The sequence below is a fragment of the Papilio polytes genome, unplaced genomic scaffold (genome assembly GCF_000836215.1).
Source record: "Papilio polytes unplaced genomic scaffold, Ppol_1.0 DF824270.1, whole genome shotgun sequence".
Classification (NCBI taxonomy): domain Eukaryota; kingdom Metazoa; phylum Arthropoda; class Insecta; order Lepidoptera; family Papilionidae; genus Papilio; species Papilio polytes.
In genome coordinates this window covers 2,862,708-2,889,428 of record NW_013524934.1, presented here as the reverse complement: position 1 = coordinate 2,889,428, position 26,721 = coordinate 2,862,708, and the positions used below count along the sequence as shown (strand labels likewise).

The 26,721-nt window shown below is 33.2% G+C and overlaps 1 protein-coding gene across 1 annotated transcript in view; it reads right to left on the bottom strand.

Moving 5' to 3' along the window:
* The window catches only part of LOC106104635 (Down syndrome cell adhesion molecule-like protein Dscam2), a 178,432-nt gene that overhangs the window by 16,007 nt on the left and 135,704 nt on the right, over positions 1 to 26,721 (bottom strand). Inside the window, exons 4-18 of the mRNA XM_013284736.1 lie at positions 13,128 to 13,197; positions 11,553 to 11,629; positions 10,943 to 10,988; positions 9,751 to 9,827; positions 9,159 to 9,250; positions 7,741 to 7,832; positions 6,386 to 6,540; positions 5,846 to 5,936; positions 5,087 to 5,326; positions 4,256 to 4,424; positions 3,674 to 3,809; positions 2,783 to 2,902; positions 1,912 to 2,088; positions 1,093 to 1,237; positions 686 to 834 (exon numbers count right to left, since the gene is read on the bottom strand). Of these exons, the coding sequence (XP_013140190.1) occupies positions 686 to 834; positions 1,093 to 1,237; positions 1,912 to 2,088; positions 2,783 to 2,902; positions 3,674 to 3,809; positions 4,256 to 4,424; positions 5,087 to 5,326; positions 5,846 to 5,936; positions 6,386 to 6,540; positions 7,741 to 7,832; positions 9,159 to 9,250; positions 9,751 to 9,827; positions 10,943 to 10,988; positions 11,553 to 11,629; positions 13,128 to 13,197 (1,836 nt within the window). The remainder of the gene's footprint in view (positions 1 to 685; positions 835 to 1,092; positions 1,238 to 1,911; positions 2,089 to 2,782; positions 2,903 to 3,673; positions 3,810 to 4,255; positions 4,425 to 5,086; positions 5,327 to 5,845; positions 5,937 to 6,385; positions 6,541 to 7,740; positions 7,833 to 9,158; positions 9,251 to 9,750; positions 9,828 to 10,942; positions 10,989 to 11,552; positions 11,630 to 13,127; positions 13,198 to 26,721) is intronic.

The following is a 26,721-nucleotide window of genomic DNA, read 5'->3' as shown; positions in this document are numbered from 1 at the left end:
TTTCGGATAGAAAAAGAATTATCCAAATCGGTCCACTAGCGGCGGAGTTATGCCGTAACACACATAAAAAAAAATAAAAAAAAAAACATACGGTCGAATTGAATACCTCCTTCTTTTGGGAAGTCGGTCAAAAACTACTGGACCGATTACAAAAATTCTTTCACCATTTAAAACGTTATCAGTTATGTTTTTATTATTTATTAATTTACGTATCAATATTAGTAGTAGTAAAATATAATTACATAATATACTAGCTGTTGCTCGCGTCTTCGTCCACATGAAATTTAAAAACATATCCTGCTAGTACGTGATAACGTAGCTTTCTAATGGTGAAATAATTTTAGAAATTGGTCCAATAGTTTTTGAGTTATAACTATACACAAAAAAATCTTCCCTCTTTATAATATTAGCATATATAACGATAGATAAGAAAATTTAAAGAAGGGATACATAGATAGGAAGACAACGAAACAGTGATAGCTAAAAGAAACAAACAATAAAATATTACACAGAATTTCTATAAGCGTAATCAAATTACAATGCACGGGTTTCTTTGTCTATCACCATTCTTTTAAACATTTCAGCACTCACAAGTATCGTTCAAACGAGAAATATATTTCTAATTTCAAATATATTACATACATCTAACTGAAGTTTCTTTTTTTAAATACTGCAATGTCATTACCTAAAATATCCAAGTGAATTAAATAAGTCGCCACACCATAGGGATTGCTGGCTCTACATTCATAAGTCCCACCGTCTCTACTCTCCACGTAGTTTATATTAATAGTACTTTTGATTCCATTTGGGTTAACATTTTCAGTCACAGTTATCCTGTAAATTAAAAATTAAAATATCAAAATAAACAGAATCGATTCAAATATGAAGTTGACATAAAATTCAAGTTTTAAAAAGGACTACATTTTTAGTTGAATATAGCGCCATCTATTATCACTAACCGAAATTAAAGCAAATCTTATCATGATTTGAAAACGTTTGATGTCTAAAGGTGGCAGTTTTGTTAAGATTTCAATAGATGGCGCTGTACACATATTTATTACATTTCGTTTATCTCATTGTTCCAAGGCTTACCTGGAGGTTGTGAAATCCACACCTTTACCATCCACAGTCCATTTAACTCTAATAGGGCTGTCACCGAGCGGTCGGCATGGCAACGTCACTGGCAGCCCTAGCTTTGTCGTCAGATTTGTACCCACGGATTCAAAATGCACCGGCTCTAGAAGAAACTTTGTGTTTATTAATTTTTATTAGTTTTATTTACAGTATAGTCTATATAGTATGAAAGTAAATGAACAATAGTCAAGAAATGGTTACCTAAAACTTGTATATTTCTTACAGTCAAACTATTCATAGTATTGTAAGGCGTTGTTTTTAAATAACGTCTTTATAAATAAAACAATTAAGGACGCCTATTGAGTGAGGCACAGCTTCAGTTGGCACTATCAGTATACTAAATACCAACATTGACACAGAAAGTATAAAAGAGGGCGCTGTAAGCTTTTCATTAATTAGTTTCCCTTATGACACCTGATCAACATAACCGTTTATAAAACTATAAAGGTTTTTTCAAATAAAAGGAAAAAATTTCTGTATTGCCAGTTATATGTTAAAACCTATATGTTATTGCTTATGTGTGACATCCAATTTCCTTCCACAACATTCCTGTTTCTAGACAACGGCGGATCCAGGGGGGGGGGCGTCATTGGGGTAATGACCCCCCTTCTTGAGCTCATTGGTCAAGAGATTGACAAAATATATTCACATATTTTGTCTTGACTTGACCACGACTATGTGACCCCCTCCTGGCGCCAAACCAGGATCCGCCCTTGTTTCTAGAACATTCTTTTTAAAAAAATGTATAGAACATAAAGAAACAAATCAAACACTTACTATTAACACTAATCCATAAATTCTTATTCAACGCATCTCCAACACCATTCTCCACATTACAAGCGTAAACTCCCTCGTCGGAGAGTGATACCACTTCTATGATAAGTGTGCCATTGGGGTAACTAATGACACCACCGCCGGCTAAATCCAACACCGGTCTCCATATACCAAGAGTTGCTGTAATTAAGATAATGTCATTTAGGGCCTGTCCCACCACTGGCTGATAGAGGCTCAGATAGTATAAAAATGACGTCACTATCAGATAAGTTAACAAAATTTGATATTTCCATAATTTTTTTTACACATTGGATTGTTATCAGACAATTTACAATATGGGAGACAGGCCCTTAATATTCCATAACTAGCTTTTATCTGCGTCTCCGCGGGGAATTAAAAAAAAAAACAAATGTACTCTATGTGTTCTTCCAGACTATGTTCTATATCTATGACTTACGAACTCTTACAAACATCTAAACCTTCGCATTTCTATTAGTTAGATTTTTTTACAATTTAATACTAAGAAATTAGAATTAAATTGTAAGAAAAATTTAGTTAAGTCCAAATTAATAATTATTTCAGAAAAGTAACCTTTGCAAATTAAGATTTTTCTGATACTATTTGGATTTTAACACAATATTCAAAGATGAATATAAAATGAAACTAATCAATTTAAGATAATTAGTTTGTTTTTGTAGAAAATTGTAACTATAATTGTCTTCAATCTTATTAATATTATTAAGTTTCGATGAATGTTTATTAGAGTTTGTAGTCTAAATTGCTAACGGATTTCGAAGACATTTGTCACAGATGTAGAATGTAGTCTGTAGACTACTTATTGTTTTTTTAACTCATGGACATTTAAAATGTTTACCGTCTCTTTTCATCCAATGTATTTGTGGTGCTGGATATCCATTCGCATTACAATAAATAACTCCTCGTTGCCCCAACAACAGTGAAGTGTTCGTCGGCTCTTCCACCCACTTCGGTGCAACTGGAAATAAAATATCACATTTTAAAATCCCATTTATCTAATATAGCTGTTCCCGCGCGGATTCATCCGCATGAAATTATAGAAACTTTATTTTATTCTTTACATTTGTCAAACTCTCAATTGCAAATGTCAAATTTTTTATGGTCTAGTTTATGGTCCCTTTCCCACAGAAAGTATTTTTTCCAATTTATTTACCCCTAAGTTTAATAGCGTGAAAATGTATAGCCTAAAGCATGACGTAAGTGTAGGGCTTTTTATTAAAAAAAGGATCATTCAAAAATATGCTGTAATTGCTGACATCTTAAGCCACAAAGAAGTGTGAGTTTACGCTTTGTTATGTAAGATGACAGCAATCACAGCATATTACTGAATAATTATTTTTTTAACTAAATGCCCTACATTTACGACAAGCTTTAAGCTTATATTTTCACGATATTAAACGTAGGGAGAGGGATAGGGAAAAATACAATGTTACCAATAGCAAAGAACCAAGGTTGCCATGGTTAGTTAAACAATTTTTAGCCATTGACAGTGACCTTTGTTGTCATTAGAATTTTGACATAGTCTTCATAATGTCATACGGATGAATCTGCAGATGAACTAGTCATTTCATAAAAATTAATTATAACCTAAACAAAAACATAAAAATCTAAATCTGGAAGCGATTCAATATTTAATTTACGTTCTAATAGCAAATAAATTAGTTACATGTAATATGACAGAGCTTTTATATTTCTGATCAGTCTACATATTTTACTTTAGTTCACTTACCATTTATGTAAAGATCTGCTGTCTGATTGACTTTCCCAACGTGATTCGTCGCAATACAAGTATATTTACCGCAATGCTCCAGCGACACTCTCTTTATAATCAGAACGCTAAATAATTCTGAACTTCTTTCATTAATCTGAAATGTATATAAAAATCTACTTAAGAGATCGTTAAAAATCTCACAAACACATACAAAGATTTATTTGTATTTTTTATTTATTTACTATTAGATACATCATTACTACAACGTGTGTAGCATTTTGAGGTTAAAGGATTCAAGTTTCAAAGGCAATTAATGGATCTTACAATTACTATTTCCGTGAGTATATCTATGCTACTTCTCAAACGAAACTCTTCATAAAGAAGCTACAAAACATAATTATCGCGGCTACCAGCCACGCGTCATTTAAAAATAAAAGTCCTGACTAATCTAGAAATCCCTCTATAGTGTCGAGGAATTTTTTCTGCTATAATTTGCTTTATGTAAACATAGTTTCGTTCAGAATATCTGTATATTTTTTTAACACTATGACCTGTAATTCACCGTTACCAATAATTTGTATTTGTATCAAATTTACTTACTTTCAAACTGGCTGGAATCTTCATCCCGTCTTTTAACCATGAGAAGAATATCGGCGGATCTCCGCTAATAATGTTGCAGGTGATCTGCACGATCTGACCTTCCTTCAGTCCAGTGCCGACGCGGAGCTCGTCCAGCGCCGGCGCTTCTACCACTTGCACTTCGAATGATCTGGAATCAAATGAATTAATTTTCAAATTACTTGTATAATTATTATGGTAAATTTCATGATTGTTAGACTATGCATAACTATTCTAGTAACATTACGACTGTTGAAAAATCACGTAAATTTGTCAGTAGCTGTAATGAATATGAGGTACAATAACTTGGTTTTATTTTCTTACTAACTGTCGAATACGACTTCGTCTGCGTGTAGTTAAAAATATAAAAGTAAGTTGCCAATGTGTTCGTTCAGACTATCCTACATCGACATAATCAGTGTCAAATTTCATCGAGATCCGTTGTGTCGTTTGGATACAAACATTAACAAACATCCATCCATCTTTCGCATTTATAATATTAGTAAAAAGTAAGATTTATTTAGTTACCATTGCCAACAAAATATGTTACATATACAATGGTCGAATCTTACTTAACATTTTATTTATTTTAGTTAAAATTATATAATTTTAAATATTTATAGCAAATAAAAATAACTAGTTTCTGTTCGTTCGTCATTATCACAATCCTCTGCGTTCTTTTTTATTTTAACTATCGCTTTATTGAATTCTCATTCTCATCATTCTCTTTTTGTTATTATTAGGAGCTTTGAATCATTATAATTAGCAAGTGTATTTTTTTTAATCAATCAAATAACTATATTAAAAATTTACCTTCTTGCCATTTCTCCTGACGGACTGTAAACAATACAAGTGTACATCTCTCCATTCTGTTCTTTAGTAACTCGAGGTATGCTCAAAACTCCATCTTCTACTGGTTCAAAGAGTTGTCGTTTTTTTCTTTTCTTCTTCGCGTTCTTCCGACCTTTCGAGACAAAAGAACGACGATATCTCGAATGTTGTGGCAACATTGAATTGACGATTTTCTTTCCCTTGTGCTCCCATTCCAGTTTACTGAAATTACAAACACACCTTTTAATAATATTGTATTTAACACATAGGAGAGATAACACAATGTGAGCTGTATTATTGACATTATCAGCTTGCGCTTGTCTCTACGGAGGGTCGGCATAGTATGTTATCTTTCATACATTTCTGTCAGCCGCCATATCTGAATCCATTTCCTTCTTAAACATATCTTTCACACAATCCATCCATACTTTCTTCTGTCTTCCTCTACCTTTGTAGCCATCCACGTTCAATCTTAACACGTTGAATGAATGTGGATGGAAAGGTAGATGTTATTGACATGACAAATTAAAAAAGTATGACTCATTTTCACGTTTCTGATCCAAGCTTGCGAGCGCGAGCAGGAAACAAGCGATACAGATGCAGAGTCAGCGTAATTCGGCTTGTGACGTTAGCCTACATCGTCTGTTAACCATACTTACAATGTATTTTTAGAAATTATTTGTTCTCAAGACATTCCTTTGTCTTACAAATGAGCTGAGAAAACAAAAAAAACTCGTTTACCTTATGGGGTAACCGTAGTAAGGGCAACGTAATTTCAGCGGCTGCCCACTTTGCACTTTGATGGGCGGCAACGTCCTAATATATGGCGGACCTATAAAAACAAAATGTTATTCTGCGTCCACGTAAGAGGCTTTATTTGACCCGACCTAAGTCCTTTCTGTGAAAAACTGTTTTTCCACTTCGCTCATTGTGCGAAAACAACATTTTTTTCTCGTTTATTTTATTACAATATCTACTTTTATAAAATTACTTGATTGTACGGACATATTTGTTTAGTATTTGCAGTGCGAGGAATCATAATTTAACGATATAATATTGTACATATATTAACTACCGAAAATAGGAGACCGAGGCAAACAAAGAGGATATTCTATGCGTCTCCTACAATGTCAAATATAATTTCCCTTCCCATGCTTTGCTTATAAGAATAAAGTGGAAAGTAAAAGGGACTAAATTTAGGCCTCCAGCGGAAGTGCTTCCAAGTCTGTCTTCTGTGTGATATCTAAAAATAAATCTATATAACTGTTAGCATGTTCTTACCAAACACATCAACTCTAGCCACATGTCTCGTACTGGAGTCACCCTCGTACGCGACGCAGGAAAACAGACCGCCATCTTCCACACGTGCCCGCGATATATTGAAGTGGGAGATGACACCGACGCCAGTAGAAGACATCATCTGACCAAGGATATATCTGGAATTATTAATACACATATAACTAATAGTTCAAAAAGGCAAAAAAATGTATGTCTGTATTGAAATAACTCAAAACTCACCACTGGATTTAAAAAAAATCTTTCACAATTATATTAATATGCCTATGTTAGGCATATTTTTTACAATTAATAAATTCGCGTGGACGAAGTCGCGAACAACAGATAGTACACTAATCTAATTTACTATAAGACAGATTCGACAAATCAAGGTTTTTAAATCAAACGAGGAAATAGATTATTGTATTGTTGACCAGTTGTAGCTCGCGTCTTCATCCGTGCGGAAATAAAAATAAAACAAAAGCAGTAATTATTCAGTGACAACGTAGCTTTTTAATAGTCAAAGAATTTTCGAAATCTGCTTGTATTAAGGTTATAAATACACACAAATCTTCTCTCTTGAGAACAAAAGTAGTAGATAAAAAAGTTAATAATTTAAGTACTAATAAAGTAATATTAAGATTTATAAGTATTATTTGAAATTAGAATAGATTCTTCATCTTTTGATCGAGAAAACGAGAATAAATATTGTGATATCAAATAGTAGTTAATATAGACGAAACAAAAATAGACAGCATTGAAAATATTGTTACGAGCGTGAGGGATAGAGTCAAAACGCCTTGAAATTTTCTGCGTTAATTTATTGGCGACTTAAAGAACAGGGATTCACTGCACTCACAAATCTTCCGTCAAGACTACACGACGCACGCGAACACTGAATCACTAATACGGCGCACTTTACAGAACACCACTGTCCCTATTCACTAGCACTTTCACTCCGCGGTCACTTAATCTTCCTCGTAATTCGCTCAGGACTTCTTCTTCACAGTTTCCACCATATCACTCCCCGAGTCACGACTGACTCCCCTTATATACCCCGAATTTCGATCTTCTTTTCGTTATTCATTTGTCATTTTATTCTAGAACTTTCTCGATAGTACGAATTACATAAATTTCATAATGGAACATTCTCGAAGCCGTTCCGAATGTTCGAGACATCTTTTCGCGAACGTCACTTTCGCTGCTCGCGGCGATCGAACATTCTGGAAACAGCTCGATTATTCCTCGAATATGATTTTCGCTCCTTATCAATAGATGACGTCGCGACAATATGTAAAATTGATGCTATACAAATACATTTTTCTTTTGTTTTACACTTTCTTTTGTTTTACAATAATTACCTGGAATCAGTATTAGACGATATGACCACACCATCTCTCTCCCAGATGAATCGCGGCGGCCTTTCAGCTGTCGCAGCACATTCCAGACTTATCTACAATAACAAAAAATATCCTTACTAATCTTACTAATATTATAAATGCCTAAATTGCTAAACGGATCTCGATGAATTTTGGCATACAAGTAGAAGATAGTCTGGAAGAACATATAAGCTACTTAGTTTTTTTAATTCCACGCGAACTGAGTTGCAGGCGAAAGCTAGTCTACATTAATGCAAAAATATTCAATGCGTAAAATAATTGATTTATAACAGATTATAATTATAAGAATTCAACAAAGTATAACGTTAACACGTTTTATGACATTTTTTGGTGAAATTAGTCAAGTTATCTTCTTTAAAACATTAATACGAGCCAATAACTTGGACTTTGACTCAACTATCGCATTCCTATGAACTTATATGGAGGTGCACAACTACTCGATTTAGTTCTGTAACTAAATTCAACTGGAATTAGCTGCAAAACAATCGACAAACAGTTGTCTGATAGTTTAGTCAAAGGTATGCGTCATCTCTTGCTCTCTTATTAATTCAGTCAACAGAATCACAAAGTTGTAACAATGTCTTTTATTTATAGAGATGGCAAAAACGTACATTAAAGAGATAATTTCAAACAACTTTTTCCAGCAGTTCTTTGCCTAAACAGGGGCATTATTTATTGTTATTTGCGGCAATAAATTTTCACAGTACATTTAGCATATTGTCCTTTTCGGGAAAGTAGGTTGGGACCACAATAATTATTTATAATGAAAACATTTTACCGGAATTTATGGTAAGTCTAGTCATAAAAAGTCTTCATTACAATACTAGATTCGTAGTTCCTACCTACACTAATATAATAAAGCGTAAACACACTACTTCGTGGTGTAGGATGCCAGCAATCACAGTATACTTTTGAATAATACTTTCTTTAATAAAAATGCCCTACACTCACGACACGCTTTAGGCTATACATTTTCACGCTATTAAACTTAAGAGGTAAATTAAGTGGAAAAAACCTTTATATGGGAAAAACATAAACTAAAACCTGCCAACATTATTTAAGCAAGGTTTATATGGTAACGGTAATTTTGTCATTTGCAATTGAGGATTTGACAAATATAAACAATAAAATAAAGTTGTTATAATTCCATGCAGATGAAGCCGCACGGACAGAAAATAGTTAAAGAATCGCTTACATATATAGAAATCTTACTTCTCACTAATATTATAAATGCGTAAGTTTAGATGGATGTTTGTTAGAGTTTGTAGCGTAAACTGCTGAACATATCTTGATGAAATTTGGCATAGATGTATAGGATAGTGTTTGTGTCTAATCGGCTTACGATTGTTAAAGGACCAAAAAGTTATTTATTGACTTACATCTTCGCCTGATGTGACTATTTTCTCCGTAAAATGATGAGTGATAATAATTGAAGAACCTATTTCACGTCTGTACCTCAAATGTTTATCATCTGAAACATAAAAAAATTATTATCGTTAATCTAGTCTTTACTCACATTATAAAGAGGAAAGATTTGTATTTTTGTATGCATTGAAATAACTCAAAAACTAATGGGCCAATTTTAAAATTATTACACCATTAGAATGGTAATTTATCTGTGAGTAACATAGGCTTTATATAACAAATTATTTTAATTTTACACGGGCGATGTCGCGCGCAACAGCTAGTAATAAATAAAGCCAATGTTACTCATTAATAATGTAATTTTGTATTGGTTAAAAATTAAATCAATCTAATCAATGTTTTCTCTTTAATAAATCATACTGAAACTGAACCGATTTTGATGAAATTTGGTATGGATGTAGTGGATAGTCTGGAAGAACACATAGGCTACTTAGTTTTGTTTTTTTTTTTTAATTTCACGCGGACGGAGTCGCGGGCGAAAGTTAGTTAGTATATAATTATGAACTATTATAGTTTAGATAGTTTAAAATATCTAGAATATCGTACCCTTTTCACTGATATGTGCACTGAACTGATATTTATTAAAGCTTCTTTGTATTCTCGATTTTCTGTGCGATATCGACCTGCAAATTTTATTATTATTCATTAGTAAATAAACAAAAAAAAACAATCACAGGAGCCCAATAATTTCGTTAGTCGTCATTTAATTTCCACCATTTACGTACAGAGAATGGGATGGAAAGAGGAATGAAATTATCAGATGATTGGACGTAGGTAGGGAAAATATTTTTTATGCGTCCATACCTCTGTTGTCAATATAGACAATGCATTTCCAAATGCGGATGTATCGGCATGTGCCTTCGCTATTTTGGCAAATTAAATAAATAAATAAAATAACGTTAAATGCTTATCAACACTACAATACAATTATGAATAAAAAAAAGTATTTCAATATAAAATTATGAAATAAAAAAAAATATAAAAAATTGTGTTGCAATGCTGACTGTATTGGGTCTTCGATCAGCTATAAATACTGGATGCTTCTAATTGAAGTACCCAGCTGATCTTCCGCGAGAACCCTTGGGATCATCCACAATTGCGTCTGCCGATTGTCATCTTTTACTATGGATTATGTCGAAAAATCCTATATCCATAAAATCAACACACAATGTGTTATATTAAGTCTTACTAACGTTGAATACAACACGCAAGGTTGTAAACAGAGTTCGGGCCGACATTATGCGGCGTCATGGCCGCCCCGTGTTTCGCGGTAATATCATTAATCTGAGTTTAATTTATGCATAGTTAACCATTGTTAAACTACGCCCGCGGTGTTTACTTGCGAGATGAGGAATAATTAGATTGCAGATGGCCTATATTGTTTGAACAGACCCTAAGTTTAATATCTTTACTTTGAACATCGAAGGATGTTTGGTTAGGCAAAACCAATATCGGAGCGTATTAAATTATACAAGATTGATTTATTTAGCTTGTTTGTAATACGACGTTTGTATAATTTGTGTGATGTCTCTGTCTAGCTAATGAGAAGAAAAAGGGATAGGATATATTTTTTAAACATCTTATACCATTTCTAGTAAGCTCTCAATTTGTGCTAGGAATGGTTTACAATACTGGAATGGCGGGATTCGAACCCTCGACCACATATATGAAACCGGCACCCTTAATCATTAGGCTATTGGTGCTTCTGCTATAATATTAAATAAATAATATTATTTACCTTTGTTTTCTTGGACTCCGTATAATCTCATGATCATCTCGAAAACCTGAAGCAAAAAATTGGTATTGCAAAAAAACAAAACAGTTGATGCTAACTTAAAAAGGCTTGTTTAATATTAAAACTTTTTAAAAATATTAAACGGCTGTATTGAACAATTTCCAGTCGGTTTAGTTAAAGAGAACCGAACGGCAGACTAACTCGGCAATGCACTCAAAACTTTCCAAACTCCGCGGTCCGAACTTGTTCCGACCCGTAATCTATATCGGAGTTAATAATACGACCCAATTTGAACTTTACCCCCATAGCAATAAAGGATAATTAGGTATTTTTCAAAGTTTCGAGTGAAACGAATACTTGTGCATATTTTTTTATTTGCATAAAGGTCTTGGCTCTCATTTATAGTATTATGAATTTAAAATAAATTTGTACTTCAAATTAAATAAAAAACTTAACTAATACTCTATGCAAGGGCTTATATTGCAGACTTCTACAAAAATTGCGGTCCTTTTCAATCACATTGTAAAATAAGAGACAACAATATAACATCCGCACATTATCTACAGCAGTGTAAACCCATATTAATGTAAAAAAATTATAAAATTCTACTTACTATTTATTGAATTTTGGTCACTGCGTTTGCTTTCAAATAAGGATAACTTTTTCCTTTCTTCATATTTTCTATAAACCCTGAAAAATAAAAAAAACAACAACTTAGAGCTCAAGATTTTTAATTAATTTTATAAAAATAGTACTTAAAAATCTTTAATATACAAAAATATGTTAAGTTTCCTAAGACTTTCTTCTCTTGAAAGCGTCGAGTGGCAACGCTTTGCTCTTGGTTGTAAAACTATAAAGTTTGGAACACACAGAGAGAAAACACAGATATTAGTAACAAAATAATTTCAGAAAAACATTACTTTCGTTACTTAAATTTTAACATAATGAATTACCTCAATGTGTCTTAATTTAATTGATTGATTAAGGAAATATACCCTGTAGGGTAGCGTGTACCCCAAGTGGGACGCGCAAGTTAATATTTTTCATAGGTATTACAAAAAAATTTAAGCTACATCCAAAGACATTAAAAATGAAAATATTAAAATTGAATTTTATCACGTTATAAAAATGTATATAGCAAACATTAGACAAATAACAAATGTTAAGAGCGAGCGCAAACCTTTCACTAAACTATCGCACAACTGTTGTGCGACTGTCGATTGTTTCGCTGCCAATTCAACGGTTTATTCTTAGAAATAAAAAATTGAGTAGCATTTCCATATAAGCTCATAATAATCATAGTGAAACTAACCATTTATGCGAGACCTTACTTTCTGGTGTGCGCACGATCTAAGCGTGAAGAATTAAAAAATAATAAAATTTTTATATCTCGTTGTGTCACGAACCTAATTACAAGAGTCGCAATCATAAAATTTTAAAGGCAATAAAAGGAGGGCCATCCTCAAAACAGCTGATAAGCGTCTTTTTATTTAACTTTCCATCGTTACCAAGTCGCCTTCTTTTAATGGCAGTCGCTTAACCATTTGCTTCCATTCTACCTCGTTTTATTGCTTCTATAGATTTTCTGTCTTAGTTCTATTCGTAAGGATAGTAATAAAACTAAGAGCCTGTCCTACCACTGGCTGATAGAGGCTCAGATAGCTTAAAAATTACGTCACTGTCGGAAAAGGTAACAAAACCCGATATTTCCATCACATATTTTACACGTTGGATTGTTATCAGACAATTAACAATTTGGTAGGACAGGCCCTAAATGTAGAAAATTATTAGACACGTTGCTTACTATACGGGGTTATTGGTAATTAGACGCATACCCGTTAGGAGGTAATAAGGGATTGTTTGTGATGATTTTGACCCCTATATACATTACAAATATGATTTTTTCAAATAAGTCAAAAATGCCACTTCCAAAATTTATTAAAAAAAAACACCAATGATAACGTCATTATTCCTTTATATTTATAGAACCATTAAACACTGATAATTTTACTAAATAAAAACTTTAACAAACCAAAAATTATCACAAATGATCCCCTCCATTACTTCCTAACGGGAATATATCTAATTACCAATAACCTTGTACACAAGTTTCTCACTATAGATAAAGAATAAATACAGACGTATCATTTTACCCTAGAGTTTTAAATGAACCTGAAATAAAACTTACCCTTTGTCGAGTCGATATCGTTCAAAACGTGTGCCATCTTTTTCTGGCACCGCAATATTCACAGCGACAGCTGAAACAAAGAAAAAAGATACCTATATTCTTACTTTTTTTTTACAACTAATTTAAATGTATAATATTCAAACAGGACAGATCTTACTGAGATGCATTTATATAAACACAAGAATTATTTTCACAGAAAAAGTCATAAAAAATACACATTAAAACGCTAGTGTCAAACTGACAACTGATGTAAAGGAAATGTTAACATTAACAATATATCCCCTTCGCCAGACATAGCCATAGGGCTAAAGCTTTCCCCTAGTTGCAAACAATCGGTGTAATTTACGGTCGATAGTTACAAGTGGATAGGGCACTTAACTGCAGTCAAACAAAAGCTGTTAAACCCCAAGTATTTTGATTATTTGTATCTGAAATTATTTCTTTTGTATTGGAATGCAGTAGTGGGAGGTTGGAATGTTGGATGGTTGAAATGTTGGTCAAGTATTTGGCAGTAATTAGTTCTAGTAGGTGCTGCAATCGGCCGACTAGTCAATCATTTAGTTGGCTGTGAATTCAAATTGTACAGTCGGCTGCATAAAAATGTATACGTTTACAAGATTTTAAATATTGTATATTGTAACGTTCGATTTCAAAAATGCAAGAAAATGTTCATTAATAACATGCATACATAGTGGAATTTATACAAATATGTGCGAACTTCTTTTTAAAACAGGAGACGTAAAACGTTCTGAAGCCGTAAGAGTTGTTGCTAGCGACTTCGTCTGCGTGAAATTAAAAAAATAATTTAAAACATAGCCTTTGTTACTCACCGATAACGTAACTTTTTATAAGTGAAAGAATTTTTGAAAACTGCCCATTAGTTTTTGAGTTATTTCAATACATACAATAATAAAAATCTTGCCTTTTTATCATGCTACTCTAGACTAATATAGATACGCATTGATAGCTGATTGTACATTCGAATTTAGCTATCGCCCGCGATTCTATCCGCGTAGAATTTAAAAAGTGACTAGCCTATATGTTCTTCCAGACTACCCTCTACATCTATAGCAAATTTCATCGAAATCCGTTCAGCCGTTTAGGCAACAAACTCTAACAAACATCCATCCATCTAAACTTTCGCATTTATAATATTAGTAAGAATGATTTTAAACAAAAGTTAAATAACACAAATCAAAGGACACACGGATCTAAATTTTACAACGGTGTTTAAATTTAATTTGATGTATGTTATAAACTTTGATTGCTGCCGTGTGAGGGCATTAAAACACACGCGACGCTATTCGGATGATGCGACCCGAGGTTAAATGTCACTCCACATTTTCGGGTTCCACGTCGAATGGAATTGTAAAATTTAAACTTCTACGACAATATAAAGTTTATCTGCGTATACATAACTTTGCGAGCGTTAAAATTTATGTTATTACCTTCAATTTAACCGTGTGTTCTCACTGTTAAAACACAAAATATAAATATTATTCCCAACCGTCACCCTGCTCTGTCCCCACGTGAAAATAAAAAGTTACATCCATCCTACCTTTTAGTCTCACTATCACCATTAAGGAGACAACCGTCCCTTCGTCGCAAAAGGTGGGACGGATAAAACTTTTTATTCTCATCGGTCTCCACGTGGGGATAGAGCAGGATGACGGTTAGAAATAATCCTATAAAAATGAAAATATCTATTATATTTCAAATAGAACACTTTTTATAAACGTGTTACGGTAGTGAAAACTTACGTTAATACAGATTGTTATGCGTGGAGATCCTTATTTACGGTAGACGTTAAACTAATTTTTATCGAACGTTCACTACTTTGCCATAATGAAATTTAAAAAAGGGTATCTACATATTGTCTCATGCACTACCTTCCAGTTTCACCAAAATCTGTCCTGACATTCCGAAGATTACTACAAATAAATGTCTGTCGTAAAACTAGCTTAATTAAATTGGTAAATAGTTAAAATTTAGTAATTGAATATTTTAGTAAAAGATATAAATGAACAAAATAAAAATTATGTTGCCATACGAGTTTGCTGAATAGAGTAAATCTGAATGGGAGGTTGTATGAAAGACTTGAATGCCTTTGAGAGGCTATGGTTAGTTAACCATTAGCTAATGATGCGTTCTCATTTACTTTATGTGTTAGGAACATTTATTGCTCAGTCTTTTTTTTTTAATTTCATTTAATATGCATAGAGGTTAGTTTACATCAGACGTGATTTATTGATAAAAATATTTGCTCATATAAATCAACCAGTACTTATAAAGCACTGATAGATGAATAATGAGTTCATTGAACTATGAATAACTCCGTTTTTTTATAACTAGCTTTCGCCCGCAACTTCGTCTACGTGGTATTAAAAATAATTAAGTAGCCTATGTGTTCTTCCAGACTATCCTTCATATCTCTGGCTAATTTCGTCGGGATCCGTTCAGTTTAGGCTACAAACTCTAACAAACATCCATCCATCTAAACTTTCGCATTCACAATATTAGTAAGATAACGCATATTATAATGTACACTACATATTTCAAAGACATTTTAGAAACATACAGACATGACATAGTGAATAAATTTTTTCATTTTTTTTTTTTTTATTACATAGGAAAACTTAACATGTTAGTTTTCGCAAATGAACAATGAAAATAAAAATAAATTTACCGGTAACTTTTCCACCAGATTAAAATGTATTTTTAAATAGATATTATTTAGTGTGCTATCTATGTTTTTTTATTAGATTGAAGAATTTCTAATACCATGCTAGTATTACTAGTATACAAAACAATAAATGTGAACTTTGCAAACTTCAGTTCGTCTAACTTACAACTTGGTCTATACAGTGCTTAATACTTCTCAAGTAAACCACAGAGGGAAGTGAAACTTTAGATGGCCCAGTTTTTCCGCTGTGTGATAATTAAAACGCCGCTCGTATTCTACCCGTTACGTTTCAAGTGTAAGTTTGAACAATAATAATGCTCGACCTACTTTCAATATTGAATCAAACTTCATTTCGAACTGTATTCATTTAATGATTCACTTTTGTTTTCTTAATTATTTCTCTATCACCTTGTACCGTTTCATCTATCTATATTATTATAATAAAGCGTAAACACACACTTTTTTGTTGCCTAAGATGTCAGCAATCACAGCATATTTTTTAATAATCCTTTTTTTAATAACAAGCCTTACACTTACGTCACGCTTTAGGCTATATATTTTCACGCCATTAAACTTAGGGGTAAATGTTATGGATAAAAACCCTAATGTGGGAAAAAGACCATAAGTTGCTGCCAACATCAAGGAAGCAAGGTTGTCATCATGTCATGTCATTTTGACATTTGTAATTTGACAAATGTAAACAATAAAATATTTTTTTTATGATTTCATGCGGATGAAGTCGCATGGGAACAGCTAGTTAAACATAAAAAAACTTACTTGTCCTTACCACAAAAGCTAAACAAAGTGTTTTGAATACATTTCAAGTAACATATGTAGCTACAGTGGTAGAGCCCGCTTTAATATCTTCGCACGAATGGGCCAGCTCGCCCGGTGTAATACCACGACCACACAGAAAACAGGCGTGAAGTGGAAGCAATTCCGCGTTTCGTCTGATGAGTGTGGTGCCGGAGGCCTAATTTTAGTCACTTTCCTTTTCCAACCTTTTCTCAATGGGAAGAAAAAGTGGATTTGACGGTGGAGGAGACGCATAGGAAAGAAAAGTGTCATCTTTATGTGCGTCTCCTCCTCCGTCAATTGAGGGTAGGCAACGCATCTGCATTTGTGGATGTCTATGGGCAGTGGTCGCTTTCCATTTCGGTGGATTCAGGTGGCTGCTTGCTCGTTTGCCACCTTATATTATTATAAAAAAAATGACAACCCTTTTATGATAGCGTCGGTGGCTCAGTGGTTTGACTTACTGGGTTCGATACCAATGTGAGTTTTTACCTTTGAACATAAGTTTAAAATTTTCCCGACGTTCTTACGGTGAACGAAAACATTGTGATGCAACAAGCATATATCGATGTAGAAATTAAAACACAAAATAACTAACCCGCAGTGGGCCAGCGTAATTGACTGTGGCTTTGTCAACTAGCGAAGGAAGTTTCCGAGCCTCTCAGTAGGGACGTATAGTGAGCTGATGATGATGACATAATCGAAAATCCAATTTTATATTTAATTACATTTTGATTACTTATTGATTTTTACCAAGACACTGTTATTGACAACAGAATTAATTTACCGAGGAGATTATCTTCTTTGATAGACAGGAAAATATTAATTGCTTCCGAGAAAGATACGATAGAAAAGCAATTTGGATATAAAGCTTATTTTCGTAAAATTTGACCGATTATCTATAATAATTTATTAATCTTCAAATTAATATATGTCATTGTCGAGAGCATTGCTTTGGTTTAGATAAAAATGGGATAAACAAGTGGTAGTTATTCTCTATTGTTTAACAATAGACACTAATTAAAATTACTAGGTTTTACATGACATCTAACATATTTTTGTAGAAAAACATGCGGTATTTTTTATGTATTATATTTTTCAAGGTCTTTAGTTTCGTATTGATTTCTAAAATTCTTTATTTTAAAGTTACGAGAAATTACTATTGGGACCCTTTTTTTAAAAAGACAAATGACATACGAACAGTGGGAACACACACCCATGGACATTTGCGATAACAGTACTCAAGAATTGCTGACTATTGAAGGCACACGCTTGTCTGCGATTTGGAATTACTCGCGAGGACCATTTCACAATACAGCTTCAAGAGAAAAAAAGTTTGAAGACATGCACGTTTGAGTATTGTCAGTCATCGATATGGTCTATCGAGTCAATGGAAGGAATATTAAGTTTAACAAAATACTATTAAAAATAATAAGGTCTGTAATAGTATTACTAGAATGATTGTAAACCATTGCAGTTTATCAAATGGATAAAACTTTATAACATAAAGAAAAAATGCTTTTAAAAAGTAAATAAGTACGTTATATTACTTCCCATATCCGGGTTTGCATTACGTGAGGGGCTGTAACAGTTGCGAGATACGTTCGCGACCAAACGTGCCAAGTGATCAAATGAAATTGATGTCGCAGTAAACTTCGAATTTATCCAAATTCGTCCGCCAAATGACCAACATAACGTACACTGACTACGTTTCAATATTGCTGTACTTAATTGAATTACTATTTTATATGATAGAGTTAAAGCAAATGTAAAAATTGTATAATAGACGTGCATGTAGTTGAGTACAGTAACTTTTTATTTGGAACATAATATCATCTATACTATTATAATAAAGCATAAACACACACTTCTTTGTTGCCTAAGATGTCAGCAATCACAGCATATTTACGAATAACTCTTTTTTTTTAATAAAAAGCCCTACATTTACGTTACGCTTTAGGCTATATATTTTCACGCCGTTAAACTTAGGGGTTAATATTTTGGATAAAAACCCTAATGCGGGAAAGAGACCAAGGAAGCAAGGTTGCCATGGTTTGAAATCATGTCATGATATTTGCAATTGATAATTTGATAAATGTGAACAATAAAATGTAATTAAAAAAAAAAACTAAGTAGCCTATGTGTTCTTCCAGACTGTTGTCTAGGCTACAAACTTCAACAAACAAACATCCATCCAACTACACTTTCGCATTTATAATATTAGTATTATCAATCTACTAAATAATAATTATCATGAATCGATTACTTTATTTAAAAAAAAAAAACAGCGTTCGTATCATGCGTTATTTTTTCCACTTCAACATTTCACATACGTTCATCGCACTTTACAAATCAGTTCGAAAGTTCCGTTGGGATAGCATACTGAATACAACTTGTCACTGAATGGTTGGATAAAATAGAAATTTTCGCTGTGTAAAATTTTTGCAACCACGTCGACTGAATGAGGCCTCATTAAGCGATGCCGTGCAGTAAATTGCAATTTATTGTACCAACGCTGTCGGTGTGACTCCGCGTGAAAATATCTGTTATTTACTTTACGAATATCATTCAAAATGAAATGTCAACGTTGAATCATTATCAAAGGAATTGAAATATGAATGACAAATAATCGTATCCAAAGGATTTGAAGATAAAAATTACGATAAAAAACAAAGCATACGAAACTTTCAATTCATTAGTTTATTAGTATAGTAAACGTCCTATAACGCGGTTGATGGTTCATTATAGGAATCGTCGATGTAACAGGTTTTTCTACAAAGCATTGCTGTAAGTCGTGTTATACGGGGGTTCTTCTTTAAAAAGTGAGTCATAGGGGGTTATATTTTTTTATGGAAAAGGGAACGCGCAGCCGATCGCTTAATATTAATTGATCCGACGCCCATTCAAATCTACAAATGGGCTGCATAATATAATTTTCGCGTTATATGGGGACACGGGACTCGAACTATTATTCAAGTTGTAGGGAAGCGTGTTATAGGGGGTTTAATATACTTCTCAATATTTTAGTTGATTTAAAACATGTGATGCTAATGTCATTGATAAACTATAAAAACGCGACTGCATAAAAAGTGCAGACTAATTGAAAACCTCCTCCTTTGTTGAAAGTCAGTCCTAAAAAGTGTTTTGAAAACTTATCAGATTAATTAACTTTTTAAAAGCAATTTAATGTTTTATTAAATAGATGTGACATTTGAAAAGGAAACCCTTGTCAACGTTTCATTTCTAAGAGTAATCGACTTCATAAAATGACATCAATGTCAAATATCTCAAGTAACAATAGTGTAATATTTAGCCAGTGATTAAACAAATAATTCTATCAACAAGCACAAAGTCACGTAGATCTTAAGAGTAAGAGCGGGCGCACACTATTGACTAAACTATCGCACAACAGTTGTGCGATTGTCGATTGTTTCGCAACCTATTCAACTGTTTAGTTGCAGAACTTAAAATCGAGTAGTGCACATCCATATAAGCCTATAAGAATCAAAGCATGACTGACAGCTGTGCGATAAAATCTCTAAAAATTAAAAGATTACACCCAGAGAATGCAAGCTACAGAATATACACAAAACCGTTCGTCACTTGTATACAACAACCCTTTGTATTCAAAACGGCGCGCGTAACCCATATAAGGTATAATTAGTTTCCGATAATTGAATTTCAGTAACACATATTGGCTTGTCATTTAACGTCGATTGGATGCCAGAAACATTGTATTATTAATATTTTAATTACAACGTGAATTTTATCGAAATATTGAAATTTTTTACCCGACAAGTACTCGTAAAATATTTTATGCATGTCTTTTGTAAGTTCTATTAAAACAGCCAAAATTAACAAATAACCGATTGTTACGATTCGCATTTTTTGCGTGTCATAGAGATACAGTCAGCTGCATAACGGTATACACATTTTCAAGCTACGGAAATTAGTACACGATTTCTGTTTCAAAAACATGTTTGCTAAATATTAGTTAAGAAAAAAAAAGTTTGCCCATGTTCCTAAACTTTCCCAGTTTTCAAAAATCCCAACTATTATTGATACAAAAAACGTATACATCAAGCTCACAGCAACATTGCAAATAAAAAAACTTACCTCCATATCTGAATATCATTACACGCCTTTTCATACATTCATAAACAAAACGTCAACTTCATAATGGTATAGCCACATACATCTCAAGCACAATAGATATTCGACCATTTTAATTGGAACGGCTGCATTAACGCTCACAAACAATTGTCCAAAGCAGACGTTGCATAATTAATGTTTCATTTCCACAAACCGCGTCTCGTAATTAAAATTTCGGTAACGAGACAGAAATTATACCTTTATACACAATAGCTTACAAGAGAATAAGAAGAATTCTTCACCTCGACATTTAAAAACGACATCCAAACTTCTTTCTTATTAAAAAAATAGAAGTAGCAGAACGTTAAATAAGTACTAAAATAGGCTTTTTTTCATCTTGTTAACACAACACACACATTTTAACAGTGGTAGTGCCCGCTTTAACATCTTAGCATTGCAGTGCCGGCATGCCCGGTGTAATACCACGGCCACACAGAAAACAGGCGTGAAATGGAAGTAATTCCGTGTTTCGTCTGACGAGTATGGTGCCGGAGGCCCAATTTAAGTCCCTTTCTCTTCACTACCCTTTTTCTTATAAGAAGAGGTTGGGAAGAGGAAGTGGATTTGACGGTGGAGGAGATGCATAGGAAGGGGAAATATTCTTTTTATGTGCGTCTCCTTCTCCGTCATATAAGGGTAGGCAACGCATCTACAATTGCGGATGTCTATGGGCAGCGGTCGCTTCGCCATTTTGGCGGTTATAGGTGGCCGCTTGCTCGTTTGCCAACTTATGTCATAAAAAAAAACATCCGAAAATAAAAAAAAAAGTAAATTATAAAAATTATTAAATTATTTCATTTATTTATTTATAAAGTACACCAACAGATATAGAACAATGACATAAGAAATAAATTATAAGACACAAGAATGATAACAAATCCAGTTATAGGTATACAACATTGACAGAGAAAAAAAACATTACGGTTAGGTTACACAAAATGTGAAACAAATAAAATAAAAAAAAAATAGCTAAAACTAAGTCCTATGTTCGGCCTCTGCATGTGAGAATATGGTTTTTAAAATCATATAATTTCTAATAACTATCCATTAATCATAATAATTAAGAATAAGGCCGCGATTCGTTCACGTTCTTTGTAAGTTAACTAAAAATATTTTATTATTTACCTATATGTCATAAGCTATTTTCAAGTTATCAAAAGCTAACAATAATTTTCCTTAACATGTAATAGTTGTTACATAACTCTGGGTTACGTTAAGTAGTCCGTATTTTCCTGTAATCATCGTAAATAACATAGACAAGATGAGTTCCGGTTGGGGAATGTAAAAGGCAACAATAACGCTAATGGCCTTAATTTATTCTTCATTACGCAGTCCCATAACGTTTTCCACTTTTTGTAACAGTCGAGTCATGCTTCGATCGAACGGTTACATGATTTAAGTTACATTTAACGTGTTTATTAAAAAAAAAACAGATTAATAATCGTGCCATTCCTAAAACCATTATTTTAATTTACTAACTGTTGCTCGCGACTTCGTCCGCGCGAAATTAAAAATATAGCCTATAATTGATTATTTAGGCTTATTTAGGCGCCTCAGTGCAAGGCGCGACGCGACCGCGATACATCTTTAACCCTCGCCCTAAAGAAGGACCCCCGCAGGGTCTGAAACTGGTCGGTGCCGTCACCGGAAAAAAGTATACGTAAAAATGTCTCACGAAAGTTTAAATAATTAAATACGTTATTACTCACAGCTAAATTACCTTTCTAAGGGTGAAAGAATTTTTAAAATCTGCCCAGTAGTTGTTGAGTTATTTCAATACATACAAAAATACAAAAATTTCCTCTTTATAATATTAGTATAATAGTATAACAGAATACCTTAAACAAGAGGTTTAAATGAAAAAAATACCATTTGAAATCTGCTAAGAATAAGAATCGAAGATAACTGGTATTGGGTAAGGCCTATGTCCAACAGCGGGTAGATAAAGGCTGATAATGATGGTGATGATGATGATGATACCGCAATCGTTAAACTCGTCCCACTGTATGGATCCGATCTCGCCCAATTGGGGAAAAGTTCCCATTGGTCCTTTGATCAATAGGCCCACTAGGAAACACTATCCATCACTACACTAGATCTGAATGAATTATGAAGAATTAGCAAGAAAAATCTTTACCATGAATTGAAAATAAAATTTATTAACCCGACAATTGTAAACATTTGATTGCATTTCATTCGGAAAATTCGTTCTAAAGTTCATTAAAAATTTAAGGGATTTTCATTGAACAAAAACAACCCGCGCCAGTTGACAGAGTTTTGACGTTTCGTTAAAACTTTTCCTCGACTGAATAAACAATAAACTATCGAATGCTACTCAAATAATCCTGGCTTGCATCAGTTTTTAAAAAAGAACCAATCCAACGAATCAACTTTTTTTTCTATTTACTAGAACATATTGAACAGCAAATGGATTTTTGAAAAACAGAATTTACGGCTTAAGATTAACTTTTTTATGTTATAAGGTGGCAATCGAGCAAGCGGCAACATGAATCTGCCGAAATGGCAAAGCGACCGCTGCCTATAGACGTCTTCAAATGCAGATGCGACGTCAAATCCACTTTTCCCTCCCATACTTTCCTTTTAAAAAAGGAGAGGAAAAGAAAAGGGACTAAAATTTTTACCAATAACTATATTCAACATGAACGCAAAAAAAATTTACTAAACACCTGTCGAAAATAAAATACTTTTTTTCTATGGCAAACAAAAAACTATCGAGTACAAGTTGAATCATTGCATCCGAGCTTCACAAATAACGTAAGCAGTGTTCATACAACGCGAATACGCGCTTGTACAAACTTTTCTATTGAAGCTACGGCCCTACGTCGTAGTAGCTACGGCAAATAGGCTTAGATACTGCTACGATAATAAAACGCTTTAACAACAGGGATAAATTTTACCGTTTAAGGCAAAAAAACAACAATGCGAAAATAAAACTAAAAAAGTATTGCATTAAAATTAAATTAAAACAACAAACGACGTAATATCCTACTTTTTGGCACAATAGTCGATTTTGTATAGCATGCCAAACGATGTAGTTTCTATAATTATGGATTTCTTTTGCCCGATACCACGTATTTATTACATTATATTATAATAGCATTTGACTGCGACTTCGCCTGCGTGTATATAAAAAAAATAATAAAAAACATAGCCTATACTACTTATGATAACATAGCTTTCTAATGGTAAAAGAATTTTTAAAATCGGCCCATTAGTTGAGTTATTTCAATACATACAAAAATACAAATCATTCCTCTTTATAATATAAGTATAGATTACCACTGTTGTAACTGTTATACCGGCATGCAACCATAGAATGTAACCGCTTGATACCCTGCCACTTTTTTCCATTAAAAAATAATAATATGGTTTATTATTTACTTAAATAATATTTGTTATAATGGACTATAGTATCGTTTAGTTTAATATTATAATAGACAAGTAACATTTGCTACTAACGGCCACCCTCTCGCACATTAGTAACATCCACGGGCGTTTGTTATTGCCCATTATAAAATAATGTTTAGTTTTGTTGAATAATAATAAAATGAGGCCTTATAGTATTAGGTAATCGTTTACATTACTTACTTAAATAAATATATGTTCCCTGAAATAAAGAAATAAAAAAACTTGATTCAAATATTTGCCGTTTATTTAATTTCAAAGCTGTCTTATTTTCTACAATAGAAACATCTTTATTATAACAAGACTAACTTTCGCCCGCGACTCCTTCGTTTAGAATTAACAAAAAGTGTATAGCCTGTGTGATCTTCTAGACTATTCTCTACGTCTATGTCAAATTTCATCGAGATCCGTTTAGCCGTTTAGGCTACAAAACTAACAAACATTCTTCCTTCTTCCATCCATCTAAACTTTCACATCTTACTGATCTTACTCCTTACTAATATTATAAATGCGAAAGTTTAGATGGATGGATGGATGTTTGTTAGCGTTTGTAGCCTAGATCTCCATGAAATTTGGCACAGGTTTAGAGCATAGTCTGGAAGAACACATACGCTACTTTTTATCCCGGGAATTGTTACGGTTCCTGTGGGATTCATTTTGTTTTTTAATGTTTACTCGATCGTTCTGCAACGGTTCAACATATCTTATTGAAATTTGGCACAGATATAAAACAAAGTCTGGAGTACACATGGGATAAGCTTCATCCCCGAAAACTGTCCGATTCCCGAGGGATAAGTAGTTTTTGTAATTTATATGGTTCGTATGTTTACTAATACCACGCGGACGAAGTTGCGGGCAACAGCTTGTTTATAATATTAGTAAGATGTAAAAATTTTAAAACTCTCTAAAAACAAATAATAAAACATATCAATAACTAAGTACGTGTTCCATTGCGTAAATAAATTACCGCAAAATAATCTAATACCAGATTTGTAATTTTTATTTTACAATAAGTACATCACTATTATAAAAAAAATATTGTTTTTATCACAAATAAATACTAAAAAATGCAACCAACACTTGGTTTACAGTATTCACAGTTAGCGACTGCTACAAATTGGTATTTATTCTGCGGACGGCTCGGCCGTTGACACGTTTATTTCAGCCATAACGAGGCTAAATCGCTTCCACTCTGACATTGTCCTCACAAACTGTGCAAATAATGTTTCTATAATGCATACAATGTAATATTACTAATATTATAAATGCGAAAGTTTAGATGGATGGGTGGATGTTTGTTACATTTTGTAGCCTAAACTGCTGAAAGGATCTTGATGAAATTTGGCATAGATGTAGAGGGCAGTCTAAGAGAACACATAGGCTACTCGTTTTTTTTTTAATTCCACACGGACGGTGTCGCAGGCGAAAGCTGAAAAAGAAGTATTTATCTTATTATTTTGTATATACTATGTTCATACTTCGTTTACACAACAAATTCTCTAGAAAGTTTGATATTGAATGGGCGCGTTTAGAGCTCTCATTACCGAGCTATTGTGTGCGAAGGCTTTACACGTAATACGAAAGATAACTTTGCTAGGAATCATTTACCTCGATAAATGTAGCATTATTGTAAAAATCTAGCTTAATTTAAATTTGTTCTTTATATTAATACGAGCTGTTGCCCGCGACTTCGTCCGCGTGGTATTAGAAAACATACAAACTATATAAATTACAAAAAGTTACGTATCCTTCGGAAATCGGACATTTCTCGGGGATGAAGCTTATCCTATGTGTACTCCAGACTTTGTTTTATATCTATGCCAAATTTCAATACGATATATTGAACCGTTGCAGAATGATCGAGTAAACATAAAAAAACTAAATTAATGAATCCCACGGAAACCGTAACTATTTCCGGGATAAAAAGTAGCCTATGTGTTCTTCCAGACTATGCTCTAAACCTGTGCCAAATTTCATAGAGATCCGTTCAGCCGTTTAGGCTACAAACGCTAACAAACATCCATCCATCCATCCATCTATCCATCCATCTAAACTTTCGCAGTTATAATATTAGTACGAAGTAAGACATAATTTAATATTTGAGTTTTATAATAATCTGCTGACATCACTTTGAGTAGAAATTTAATTTTATAAGGAAACTTTGTCGAAACGCCAATTCAACAACGCCACTTAAATCGGTGATGTCGTGAGAGATGTTTTTTTAACATTTTAAGACAGTATAAAATGAGATAACGCCTGCATATTTCGTTAGCGCGAAAAGAATTATCGTCTGTGATATTCCCTCGTCCATCAGTTACCTACCTGTGAAAGTCCCGTCATAATCGGAGATTATCCAGAACAAACGCGGCTTGCGGACAGACAGACAGACATTTTTAATGCGATTTTCGTCATCAGCAATGTAAATACATCACCTACACGATCTGGATTTTTTACATTGAAATTACAAACAGACACTCCAATTTTATGAAGTGTATGTATAGAGCCAAGCCAAAGACCAATATGTAACAGACAGACGTA